Source organism: Vicia villosa, unplaced genomic scaffold (genome assembly GCF_029867415.1).
Source record: "Vicia villosa cultivar HV-30 ecotype Madison, WI unplaced genomic scaffold, Vvil1.0 ctg.002260F_1_1, whole genome shotgun sequence".
Lineage (NCBI taxonomy): Eukaryota > Viridiplantae > Streptophyta > Magnoliopsida > Fabales > Fabaceae > Vicia > Vicia villosa.
In genome coordinates, this window is record NW_026705879.1 from 139,415 (window position 1) to 152,517 (window position 13,103).

Here is a 13,103-nt window from a genome sequence, read left to right on the forward strand (position 1 = left end):
AAAACGAGATACCTCGAATCAAGAGGATATCCAGGTCTTCATGGAAAATCTAGGCCTCACCTAGAAATTCTTTTGACTGTTACCGAATCAGTAACAATTACTCACCACTACCAGAACAATAATCTTGAAAGTTTTATAAACTTCAGTAAATGCCATATTAATAAAATCTTGTTACAAGAGAATGGGGTTTCAGCCCAAATGGTGAAAAAGCAATAAGAATTGCTGAAGGAAAGTATATCTACTTTAATTATTGGGATTTGGGACTATGTCCAAGCTTTTACTCAAGCTTTTTATTATCAAAATCCTAAGAATAAACATTCTTGGTTTTTCTCTATTAATCCAGAAATGATTAATAGACCCGTACCAAATTGGTTTTACGAATGGTGGACTAAATTTGGTCCGTCTTTGGAAATTTTACCCAAAGAATCACTTGATTTGTACAATCCTTGGTGTGATAATAGTCCATTTATCATAAATATTTTATCTGATAATTTAATCACATGACAATGTCCATTTTTGTTCTTTGCCAAATTTCATATTCCTTGGATATGGAGATGGTCTATCACCATATCTCAAGATAAATTCAACATTCCTATTTTAGAAAGAAATTTCTTCTATAAATGGTGGAACAAGATGAGTTCTGAAGAAATCCAGAATAAAATTATTCTGAGTCAAGCAGCTATAACTGAAGATCAAAACAATAAAGTCAAAGAGCAAAGCTCCCAACAAATGTCTATGGGAAATTTGAAGAACTTCCTCCAAAGAAAATATCCAAATGAAACGGAAGAAGAAATTATGGTTAGAACTTTGGATTATATGAAGAATCAATTATTCTCCATTTTTCCAACTAAAACATCAAAAGATGAAAATTCATCTATGAAGACTAGCTCTTCTATGGGATCAATGGATTCCAACAACTTTGATTGTTTAGCAGGAGAAGCCCAAGCAGAGGACCCTACTGCTGAAGATTTTTGGGATGCAATGATTCAATCTATGGCTCAGAAAGCAAAAGACAAAGCCAAAAGATAATAAAGAATCTCAAGACAAAGAGAAAAGACAAGATAGAATCTTATCTTGTCTACCATTTCAAAAACAATAAATAATTTGAAAAGATAGGAATCCTATCTTAAGAGAAAAAACGATGCCAAAGACAAAAGCAAAGATAAGAAAGAATCTTATCTTGGAAGAAGGCCCATGCAAGCATCTTTTCTTAGCCCATGCAAGCATCTTTTCTTGGAATAGTGAAAGAATATTTTCTACTTTTTGTAAGAAAGTTTGTTTTATTGTGAATTATTATTGTGACGATGGGGCCCAATGTGTACCCGGCATTAATAATTCATCTTTGTTTGTTGTAACTGACTATCATAGGTAGCTCTTACCGGCTTAAATAGTAAGCCTTTGTATCCCTATATAAAGGGATTTTCTTTTGTAAGCACACAATTTTAATAATATAACAAAGTTTTTATATATGCTCTGTCTTCTCCACTTTTCCAACTAAAACATCAAAAGATGAAAATTCATCTATGAAGACTAGCTCTTCTATGGGATTAATGGATTCCAACAACTTTGATTGTTTAGCAGGAGAAGCCCAAGCAGAGGACCCTACTGCTGAAGATTTTTGGGATGCAATGATTCAATCTATGGCTCAGAAAGCAAAAGACAAAGCTAAAAGATGATAAAGAATCTCAAGACAAAGAGAAAAGACAAGAGAGAATCTTAACTTGTCTACCATTTCAAAAACAATAAATAATTTGAAAAGATAGGAATCTTATCTTAAGAGAAAAAACGATGCCAAAGACAAAAGCAAAGATAAGAAAGAATCTTATCTTGGAAAAAGGCCCATGCAAGCATCTTTTCTTGGAATAATGAAAGAATATTTCCTTCTTTTTGTAAGAAAGTTTATTTTAGTGTAAATTATTATTGTGACGATGGGGCCCAATGTGTACCCGGCATTAATAATTCATCTTTGTTTGTTGTAATCCGCTATCATAGGTAGCTCTTACCGGCTTAAATAGTAAGCCTTTGTATCCCTATATAAAGGAAATTTCTTTTCTTTTGTAGACACACAATTTTAATAATATAACATAGTTCTTATATATGCTCTGTCTTTTATCTGCCCAATTCCATTAAAGTACTTAAAATTTAGATCCAGCTTCCGCTGAATTACACTTCTAATATATATATATATATATATATATATATATATATATATATATATATATATATATATATATATATATATATATATATATATATATATATATATATATATATATATATATATATGACTCAAGTGAGAATACTTAGTTATAATGATAAATGAAAATAATTAGTTATAGCTCTTAAATTCTATTAAATGAAATTTGTGATATAGATTATATCTTACTTAAAATAAACATGCGACTAAATGTTACACACAATAATTTTTCTCAAATCTCAAAATTAATTAACGAATCTCTTAATCTTTTTTAGTCAAAAAAAATTAAAGAATCTCTTAAGAATAGAATTAAATATTTCTTTCTCAAATATAATTATATTTAGTATTTGTTAAATATTAATTATAAAATATTTTAATAAAGTAAAATTACATAGAAAAAAATATAAAATTATATAGAAATTTTTTTGAAATATCATAGAAAAAATTTTGAAATTACATATTAATTATTCACTATAATTTGAAATTTTAATATTTTTCTAAAATCTAAAAAAAATCCATAGAAAAAAAGATTAAAATGTATAAATCAAATTTTAATAAGTATCAATTTAAACTATTTATTGTAAATTTAAATTTCAATCTCGTTCAAATTTCAATTCCTATAACATTCCAAAAATTCAATTCATGTATTTTATTTTTCTTACCAAATATTTGTAATGCTATGAAAATTATATTTTACAAAAATGTCAAAATAAGAAATCTTTAATATATGCTAGTTTTGATAGTGTTATTTATTTTTAACAATATTGTATTTTAAATTTTGTAAATATGAATATTATAGAGATAGTTATATCAATTTTGTTATAAAATTATTTTAACTATATTACTATTTGATATATATTTGTTTGTTATAGATTTTTTTTAAAACTATGAATTTTTTTAGCATCATATATCTTTGGCACATAATATATATTTGTTTGTCATTTGAAAAAAATATATATATATATATATATATATATATATATATATATATATATATATATATATATATATATATATATATATATATATATATATATATATATATATATATATATATATATATATATATATATATATATATATATATATATATATATATATGATCAAATGACACCATGGTGTGAAAGTTTAATTTGACACTAAATCACAACCATTAATAGTACTTAATCAAACGGTGATATAAATAACATTTTTTTTTTAAAAAAAATTGATTATATATATTTTTATTATTTTATTTTATTTAATATGACCGTTAGATCAATTAAATTAACGATTAAGGTTTAATGTCAAATTAAACTTTGACACATTGATATAATTTGATCATATCTAAAGTTAGTTTGTTTTAGATTTTAAAAAAATGAATTTTTTTTATATTTTTATAAAAAAAATTTACAATAGTAAAAGTTATTTTAATTTATGTATTATAAATTAAAAGTTTAATTTCAACATTTAATAATATAAATATACATTATTAAAAAATAAAATATAATCAAATCCACATTTTTTCAAAAAATATATATTTTAAAAGTAAGTTTTATAAATTTTGATATTCAAAATATATTATGATAAAAATTAAAATATTTAGGATAAATTTTATGAAAAAGTATTTAAATAAATTTTTATTTAAATTTTCAAGTTTTTTATAAAATTTATTATTTGAATTGAAAAATAGCATAATGTATAATATTTTAAAATTATTTACATCAAAAAGTTTCCGAATATCCCAATTTTTTCCCGAATATCCTCTTCATGAAAGAAAACGGCAGTACTAGAGAGGTACTCCACAAAATAACCAGTTTTATGGTTAAACCCATATTCATATTTAAAACCACGTTAAAAATAACGAACCGAATTTATATCCAAATAGTTTGGTTAAACCACTTAATTGGATTTGGATCATCCAAATTTTCACAACCGATTACAAAATTGATGTCCAAAATCTGTTTTATTGCCAAAAAAATTTCCGACGCTAATGTATTTGGAAATTGCTAATTCTCAGAATAAACCAAAATAGTACAGAATTCAGTACAATTCCCCAGCGGCAGGTTACAAGGTGACGGTACTCAATCCGGTGGATTTCGCTCCGACGTGGCAGTCGGAACCAACCAATTTCCCAGCGGCAGGTTCTTCATGGTTGTTCACTGAAGGGAGATGTAAACCTCGGGAGAAGTAGATCGCACTTGGATTTCCAAATCTAGATTCACACGGTGGCGGCAGCGGCGGCAACACCAGACTATGTAGGTAGTGGTGACCCCATGCTTAGAACTTTTTTTGTCCTAACATTTCTCCACTAGTGCTTATTGTTATTTCTCACTAACGTAATAACCGGTTTTTTTATTTCTGAACCGGTTCTCAAACTGGATTCATTTTTCTCTAACCGGTTTTATTATTTGGTTTTAACCAAACAGTTGTAGTAGTTTTTATTTGGGTATGAATTGGATATCAACAAATCCAAATCATAAACACACCTAAATCAACAGACTTAATTAAGTGGAACATGTGAGTTCTATGTCTCTGTACAACTATCAACAGAGTTGACATAACGGACAAAACGTTAACAACTTTAGTTGATGAGTTTGCTCTTTCAAGTTTTCCTTTTCCCAACATTGACTGATCTGATACGATACAAGTCACTTTTGGGCCCCACTTGAACTTCTCTTCCACTGTTTCACAGATCTCATCCAATTTATATAAACCTCTTTGAAGATCCATTTTCTTCAACCTCTACCTGCTTCTCCCATTTCCACACTCTTCACACAGGTAACTCTTTCATTTCCATTGCCTTCAACAGGAAAATTCCCCAATTTTATCTCTTTTTATGAAGTTTGCATGATAAAACAACTTGGGTGTTATTGATTTGCTAAAGGGTGTCACCAGATTTTGTATAACATTTCTTCATACTGCCCAGGAAGTTGAACTATTTGAAGTTTGACTAGTCTATCTCTTGTGTAATTTAATACAAGGACTTGATTACAATTATGTTTCTTTTGAAGTATGGACATGTTTTTCCTTAAGGTCGATTGAAAAGATTCAAAATTTTGCAGGTTTGGGGTGCTTGATTAACAACAAGTTATAATGGCTGCCCTGAAACCAGGTGTGATTGCTTTGTTTGATGTTGATGGGACTCTTACAGCTCCTAGGAAGGTATTTCTTTCTTCTTCAGATAATCACATTCCATGAGTATAGTTGTTTTGTTTCAATCAATCTAGCAATGCAGCAATTTGATATGGCTCAGACTTCTTGTCAGATCTATTGCCTGTTAAACAGTATTGTCACATAACAGTTATAGGGTAATCACTGCTGTTCCTCCGCAATACGATATCTAGTATCAACTATTAAGTATTGTCACATAGTGGCTATAGTAATGCTATAGTACTATAGCCGAGCGGAATTTGAACAAAACATTATTTTCTGTAATCTATGATTGACAATTGCTGTTAAGTTACCTAAGTTTACTCGTCATAGAATGCTGTGACTTCCTCTTGCTGGACAAAACTAGAAAATGTTGATTTATTTTTTCTGATTCTTTGGCTTTGGATAACATCTATTTACTGGTTTCTACTCAATTGCTAGGCGGCTCCTCCAGAGATGTTGAAGTTCATACAACAACTACGAAAGGTATGTGATTCGTAATGTTTTCTTTCATTACCTGCATTTTGTTTGTTGATGTAATTTTTTTCCTATCTCCATCCACCCAATTATGCATAAACTTGTTCTAAATTTCTCTGTTTTTGTTGCTGTTAATGATATTGAATCTTGCTTTGTTTGGTCACACAGATTGTAACAGTTGGAGTGGTTGGGGGTTCTGATCTAGTAAAGATATCTGAGCAACTTGGCCAGACAGGTTAGCTATAAGTATACCATGGTTTCTGATGCTGCACTGTTTAAAACATGTAGAAAATTAGGACGCCACTTTTTGATAATTGATCTAGGTTTTTCTCATTACTAATTAATTTCATAGTTTTTTCTTGTTCTTGTTTATTGCATTTTGATCTCCAAAATTGGATGAAATCATGTGCGCTAATCTAAGCTGATGATTATTGTTACATTTATGAAAAAAACATACTAGTCTTAGATGATCTTGTATCTTGAGTTTTTAATGGCATGCCCCTATTTGCTTGTTGCAGTTAACGATGACTATGATTATGTATTTTCTGAGAATGGTCTTGTGGCTCATAAAGAAGGAAAGCTCATTGGAACTCAGGTACTCCATACTAACTCAATCTTTGATTGAATAAAATCGCCATCATGACCAGGGGTTTCTTCCAATAGATTCGATTGACTTCCTATGTTGGTAACTTTTTGTGAAATACACCATGATGAGTTGTGAATTTCACTCTTTTACAGAGCTTGAAGACATTCGTTGGAGATGAAAATCTCAAGGTAAAGCCTTTAGACATGTGAATGAAGGAGAATATACTTGTGTTCTATAGTAAAATTCAATAACTTGTTAATATTGTTTATTAATAGCAGAAGTTATTTTGCAGGAATTTATTAATTTTACACTTCATTACATTGCTGACTTGGATATCCCTATTAAGAGGTTAGTGAGATTCAGTGGTTAATTACATTTTTATCGCAAAGTGCTTAATCCTAATAGCTATAAGAATATTTTTAGGGGAACATTTATAGAGTTCCGTAGTGGGATGCTGAATGTGTCACCGATCGGGCGAAACTGCAGCCAAGAAGAAAGAGATGAGTTTGAGAAGTATGACAAGGTGATAATACTTTAGTTTTTATTATATAAGAACTTTCACATGCTAAGGGTATAATTTTATCCTGAAAATTTGCAATGTGAGTTCTCAGGTTCAGAACATACGCTCAAAAATGGTTTCTATACTTCGGGAGAAGTTTGCTCATCTTAACTTGACATTTTCCATTGGAGGACAGATAAGCTTTGATGTAAGTGATGATCTTCATAGTGATGTGGTAATTTTATTAATCGGTCAAATGATAGGCCAACAGGTCTCAATTTAATTATACGTTATATATACTCTACAGGTTTTCCCTCAAGGCTGGGATAAAACATACTGCTTGAGATACCTTGATGATTTCAGTGAAATCCACTTTTTTGGTGACAAAACTTACAAGGTTAGTCCATAAGTCTTTATTGTGCAGTTGTCATTTGATGTCAACTACAAAATCAATACTTTTGTTACATTTTCTACCTCCCTGCATTTGTATGCTAGCAAATTTCGGTATTTTATAGTCTTAAATTTGGTGCTTTTGTCGTTCTTTCACTGTTTTGACATACAATTACAGCCATTTTCATGTAAACCCTGCAACAAATGCATTGGAGCTGAAATTGTTACAACACGAGTGTATATGGAAATTTAATTAAGTTATCTCAAATCAATCAATGGATGATCATGAAATGAAGTTATCTGAAATTAATTAAGTTACCCATTTTGTTTCACTGCTTGATTTCTATAGCTTCCATTAGCGTTTGGAATTTGGATAGGGATATAGGACAAAATACAATAATTAATTACCTACTTTTTCATTTTAACTGAGCAGGGTGGAAATGATCATGAAATCTATGAATCTGAACGCACTATCGGGCACACAGGTATGCTGCTTTAAATTGTTTCATTATATGCTGAAATGAGGGAATTTAAATTACATGGGGGAAATTTGGATTTGTTTGTTATGATAAACTAAAAACCAAATCAATGCAAGTTAAAATCTGCTGTCCATGTGAGCCTTATGTGTTGATGTATTTTTTCAGTTACCAGCCCTGAAGATACAATAAAGCAGTGTAAATCTCTGTTTCTGGAAAATTAAGATTTTTGCAGCAGCATATCATCACCAATGCTGAAAACAACATGGAACAATGGTTTACAAAGGAGAGGATCACAAGATTCAAATATATAATTTATTCTGATTGTAATTTTTCTTCGCGGCTTACATTTTGGATATTAAATAAGAAGCTTATCATTCAACTATTCGAGTATTACTCAAACTCAAGTACATGCATGGTCTACTCTAAACAAATTTTGGCCATAATGATATTATATAACATTATTTGATTAGGTTATTTGAAATTGTGCATCCTCTGCAAGTGTATTTTGCAGAAGCAATGCAATGGTGTCATTAAACATACTCCTTTATGAACTGTGGTAACAAACATCTATTGCTTCTTCATTACAATTATCCCCAACAGTTTTATAACTAGATTGATTTGGATCCTGTTAATTTTCAAACACTCATACATACTCAAACATTTGTTGAAATAACCAGCTTAGAGTTCAAAAGCAGTTTATACCAAGGTAGAGTTCATTAGCATACTATAAACATGAGTTTGAAATAACCAGCTTCATCTAACCATATTTAGTTAGATGACGATAACAGTATCGTTATTTTGAAAACTTTCTTTTTTGAATTTCTTGACAGCTAAGAATGTGTATCAAATAAATCTGAGGAGTACATACTAAACAAATGGTTGAGCACACACTTATGTTTCTCTTTGTAACATACATACACTCTTTGTAACATTACAATCCAAAGCAACTATATCAATAAGATTAATTTGAGCAATAAATTTTATCATTAAATCAAACTTCTCTTCCACATTCAAATCTACTTTAGTACTCACATTATACCTAAACACTAATGACTTGTGTACTCGCAAGTACACATGAAAGGGGGAAGTTTTATACCATCATGGCATCAAGCCAAGAAACATTGTCCTTTTTCCCCACTTTTTTTTTATCAAAATAGAATAAAATAAAAAAGTAGAGCAAAATTCAAGACTCTCCCAAACAAAAATTGATGGCTCATAATGTTATAATACATCATTTAGATTATTCAAGATTGTGAATTCTCTTTGCAGAGCTGAGTGTATTTTGTAGAAGCATTGCAATGGTCATTGGACCAACTCCACCAGGAACAGGTGTAATAGCAGAGGCAACTTGTATAGCTTCTTCATAACAAACATCTCCAACCAATTTATATCCTCGAGAGCTACTTGGATCCTGTCACAAAAGTGCAATGATTAAACAACTTTCATATCAAAATTTAAGCACCGAGTATGAAATTTGTCTACCCCCAAAACTGAGATAGAGTTTAAAAGTATACTATAAACAAGCCTTGAAAGAAATCTACTTACATCTACCGGATTGATTCCAACATCGATAATGACTGCACCAGGTTTTATCCAGCTTTTCCTAACCATGTTTGGTTGTCCAACAGCGGCGATTATGATATCTGCCTGTCTTGTGATCTCTTCAGGGTTACTAGTTCTGGAATGGACAACACTGACAGTAGCATCTTCCCTCTAATAGCATAAGAGACATATAAATGAGTGAGTCAAAGTGTATTCGTTTGAAACAAAAAGAAATCAGTAATCTTTTTAAGGTATGGTGCAATGAGATATTTACTTGCAGCAAGAGAGCAGCTGGCATTCCGACAATATTACTCCGACCAATCACAACAGCCCTCTTTCCTTTAATAGAAATGCCATATCTGTGGAGCAGTTCAATGCATCCCTTTGGTGTACAAGGAACAAACAACGGATCTCTACCTCGCATAGCAAGTCGGCCAATATTCAATGGATGAAAACCATCTACATCCTTCTCGATTGTAACAGCGTTCAACACATTTTGTTCATTCATATGCTGTCACAAGATCAATGAAAATCAAGCAAACTTCCACAATCAAATCTTTAGGTTATGAACTACAGACATAGTGGGAGGCATACTTCGTCTTACAAGTCAGCCATGTAGGGTTGAGTTAGACCCGACCCGATGCAAACTCTAATAGTTATTAATGTTATCTATGATACATTTGAATGGTCGACATAAATATACAAATAGGCTAATCATATAAGTTAGAGATCTAGAAGCATACAGATGGTAAAGGTAGCTGAACAAGGATGCCATGAACCGCAGGATCATCATTGTAGCTAGAAATATAGTTCAAAACTTCTTCTTCTGTTGAATCCGCAGGCAAATTTACTTCTAAAGAATTAATTCCAACAGATTCACAAGCCTTCTTCTTGTTGCGCACATAAGTTGCAGAATCCTTTCTATCTCCAACAAGAATAACAGCTAACCCTGGAATCACACCGACAGCTTCTTTCATCTTGGAGACTTCAACTGCTATCTCCTCTCTGATTTGCTTTGCCACCGCTTTTCCATCGATCACCTTAGCAGATGCCTCAGCAGCACTAGCAGATGCCTCGGTAGCACTAGCAACTGCATAGAGTCATATGGAAACAGGTTAAAGAACCTATCAAAATAAAAATTGCAAACCGGTCCGGAAAAAAAAAATGAAAACCGCACAAAACTAAATGTTACTGGGTGCTTTAGGATCTCCTACTGTGAAAACTTCTTGGATTGGATTTCATACAATGTCAAACTAATAAGAGATGACAGCAAATTAACAAAAGATTAACGGCTAAAAGAGAAAAAATAATCTTTCAAGAAACAAATCCTTTCCATCCACAACTAAGTTTAATATCTTGATTCCATTCCAACCTATTAAAAAGAAGTTCTAAATTTTGGACAAATCATAATCTTAAACCTAATAGACAGTTAACTTCGATAAAGAACATCTTAAACCAACACCAATCACAGCAAAACCGACATAGATGCAGCATCGCAAAAACAAACCAGAGCACACATGAATTATAATTCCAGAAAATATATACCAGAAAACCCTGAAGTCATTCATCTGAAAGCATTCCCTTTTTAATTTCAATTATTGAAACAAAATAAATCAAGCCTTTTTTTTGGCATTTAAATATTTAATCAAGCACTTCCTACATACTAGTATCAAAACCTTGGAATAAGCGCGTGTTGCGGAGAAGAAAATTGATTTTAAGTAAATTGATTCTGCCTAAAAATGAGTGGTAAAGTGATTTATGTTTGAAAAAATTTCTATAAAAGTGAGTTGAAGAATAAATTTCAGTGTAAAACTTACGTTTAGACTCAAAAGCTACAAATTATATCTTCAAGTAGAATCAACTCTGAAAAACACAACCAATTCTACTTGAGACCAACCAAACATGTCAAAACTAATTTTACACATTCATAATCAATTTTAGGTGCTCATAGCGTGAAACCAAACATACACTAAACGTGAGTTTGGCGTGTGTTTGGTTTTGTGGTGAAGAAATTTGATTGAGTAAAATGATTATGTAAAATCGTTTCTTGCTAAGAGTGAGTTGAAGGTAATGTGATTTATGCTTGGATAAATTTCTACAAAAATAAGTTGAATAGTAAATTTTAGTGTACAGATCACGTTTAAACTCAAAAGCTATATATCATAACTTTAACTTTAAGTAGAATCATTTCTGAAAAGCATAATCAATTATACTCTGAGAACAAAACAACCAAATATGTTAAAATCAAGTATAGGTGCTCCAAACGTGAAACCAAACCTACCCTAAGAAAAGGACATATTAATTTAAGAAATGCAAGAGAGGACATGCAAAAGCTAATCACTATAAAAGCAACAAAGATAATTCAAGTCCAGCCAAACACCAATTCAATTCCAGTGAGGGTAAAAAAAAATGCAATATAAAAACAAGAAAAAAAAAACCCTTATTTTGTTGATGTAGAAGTGTAATAGCATAAACTCTACCAAAATAATAAAGATAATAATAAGATTACCCAGAAGTTAAAAGGGAAAAGGATTAGGAACAAATAAGAGAAAGGGTGAGAGGTTTATACCGATGGAGAGAACGCGAGATGAAGGGGGAGAGGAGCGAATGGTGAGGAAGCGGAGAGAGGTAGGACCCACGCGAAGAGGTTGGCGGGTGCGGAGGAGGAGAGCGGTGGTGGAAGAAGGAGGATTGAAAATAGAAGAAGCCATTATTGGGTGATTCTTCTTCCTTCTCCTGAAACAGTGATTGAGAAGTGATAATAATGTATAGGGTTTGCTTAGTTGTGCAATGTTTTCTTCTCTTGGAAGAATTTTAGTTGTTCTCAAAAGACATGTATGTTCTTTTTTGTTTTCGGAAGATTAACGCTGTGTTTGTTTTTTTTGTTGAAGAGGAACAATAGGGTTTAAGAAGAAAACAACATCGAGTTTATTGGTTTGGAACGCACAGCACACGTGTGCGTGTGTTTTCATCTAAGAGCTAAAACTGATTTTAATCTATGTTGATTTTTTAATAATTTTATGCAACTTTTAAATTGGACTTAATACATCTTTTTAATCTTAATTTAATTTAAGTTTTTATGTTAGTTATTTAATTAATAATTGTTCTTTTTTACTCCTTTAAAAACCATTTTGTTAGTGAAATTGATTATTTTTGTTAAATTTTGTATAAAAAAAGTTATATTATACTCGCATGACAATCTAGTTAAAATTATGATGACATGACCTTTTTTTTACAAATTCACACAAAAAAAAAATAGGTTATCTCAATCCACCTCATAATAGTCTTAGGCAATTGACAAAATTTTATTTGTGCCCTTCGTTTTTAAAGGTGTATCTTCGGAAGCGCTTTATTATTTTACATTGAATTATTTCGTAGATACATTTACGGAACCGTTTAAACAACGTTAAAAAAAAGGTTCCGCAGATACATCTACGGGAACAATTCAACGTTAAATAAAAATGAGGCTTAGAGAGATACACCTCCAGAAGTAAGGGGTATTTTTGGAAACACACATGATGCGTGAGAAACCCCATGGGGTGGAATGAGAGAATCTCAAAAAAAAAACTCTCATTAAACACATTTCATTTGTTTTACAAAAGAAACAAAATACATAAACATGTTCTCTCGTCCTTTCACCCCTCACTTGCAAGAAGATTCTCTCTCTCTCAACCTTCTTCCATTTTTAGATAGGTTAGAACTTTGTTTTCCTCATTGGCCTTGTATACTTCATCCTTTAAAGCTTGCTTATGTGATTACATTGTCTCAAGAATTCCAACCTTATTATGAAGTTCAGCAGCA

The 13,103-nt window shown here is 31.1% G+C and overlaps 2 protein-coding genes across 2 annotated transcripts; one reads left to right on the forward strand and one right to left on the reverse strand.

Annotated features, from left to right (window-relative positions):
• Positions 1-4,736: 4,736 nt before the first annotated feature.
• On the forward strand, positions 4,737-8,150 carry LOC131638327 (phosphomannomutase). Its single transcript, XM_058908888.1, has 12 exons — positions 4,737-4,957; positions 5,242-5,341; positions 5,771-5,815; positions 5,975-6,041; positions 6,325-6,401; positions 6,545-6,580; positions 6,685-6,740; positions 6,816-6,915; positions 7,004-7,099; positions 7,199-7,288; positions 7,715-7,766; positions 7,926-8,150. The coding sequence occupies exons 2-12, from the start codon at positions 5,273-5,275 to the stop codon at positions 7,979-7,981; spliced, it is 744 nt and encodes a 247-aa protein (XP_058764871.1). The 5' UTR covers positions 4,737-4,957; positions 5,242-5,272; the 3' UTR covers positions 7,982-8,150.
• Positions 8,151-8,725: 575 nt separating this feature from the next.
• Positions 8,726-12,215, reverse strand: LOC131638326 (bifunctional protein FolD 4, chloroplastic). Its single transcript, XM_058908887.1, has 5 exons — positions 11,872-12,215; positions 10,046-10,392; positions 9,577-9,813; positions 9,306-9,473; positions 8,726-9,171 (listed from the first exon to the last, which is right to left on the reverse strand). Exons 1-5 carry the CDS (start codon positions 12,011-12,013, stop codon positions 9,001-9,003), a joined length of 1,065 nt encoding a protein of 354 aa, XP_058764870.1. The 5' UTR covers positions 12,014-12,215; the 3' UTR covers positions 8,726-9,000.
• Positions 12,216-13,103: the final 888 nt, after the last annotated feature.

Coding starts and splice junctions, on each gene's coding strand:
- LOC131638327 (XM_058908888.1), top strand. CDS start 5,273: ATGGCTGCCCTGAAACCAGGTGTGATTGCTTTGTTTGATGTTGATGGG. Junction 6,402..6,544: donor GAAAGCTCATTGGAACTCAG/GTACTCCATACT, acceptor ACTCTTTTACAG/AGCTTGAAGACATTCGTTGG. Junction 6,581..6,684: donor TTGGAGATGAAAATCTCAAG/GTAAAGCCTTTA, acceptor GTTATTTTGCAG/GAATTTATTAATTTTACACT.
- LOC131638326 (XM_058908887.1), bottom strand. CDS start 12,013: ATGGCTTCTTCTATTTTCAATCCTCCTTCTTCCACCACCGCTCTCCTC. Junction 9,474..9,576: donor CAGCTGCTCTCTTGCTGCAA/GTAAATATCTCA, acceptor TTATGCTATTAG/AGGGAAGATGCTACTGTCAG. Junction 9,172..9,305: donor TTGGAATCAATCCGGTAGAT/GTAAGTAGATTT, acceptor CTTTTGTGACAG/GATCCAAGTAGCTCTCGAGG.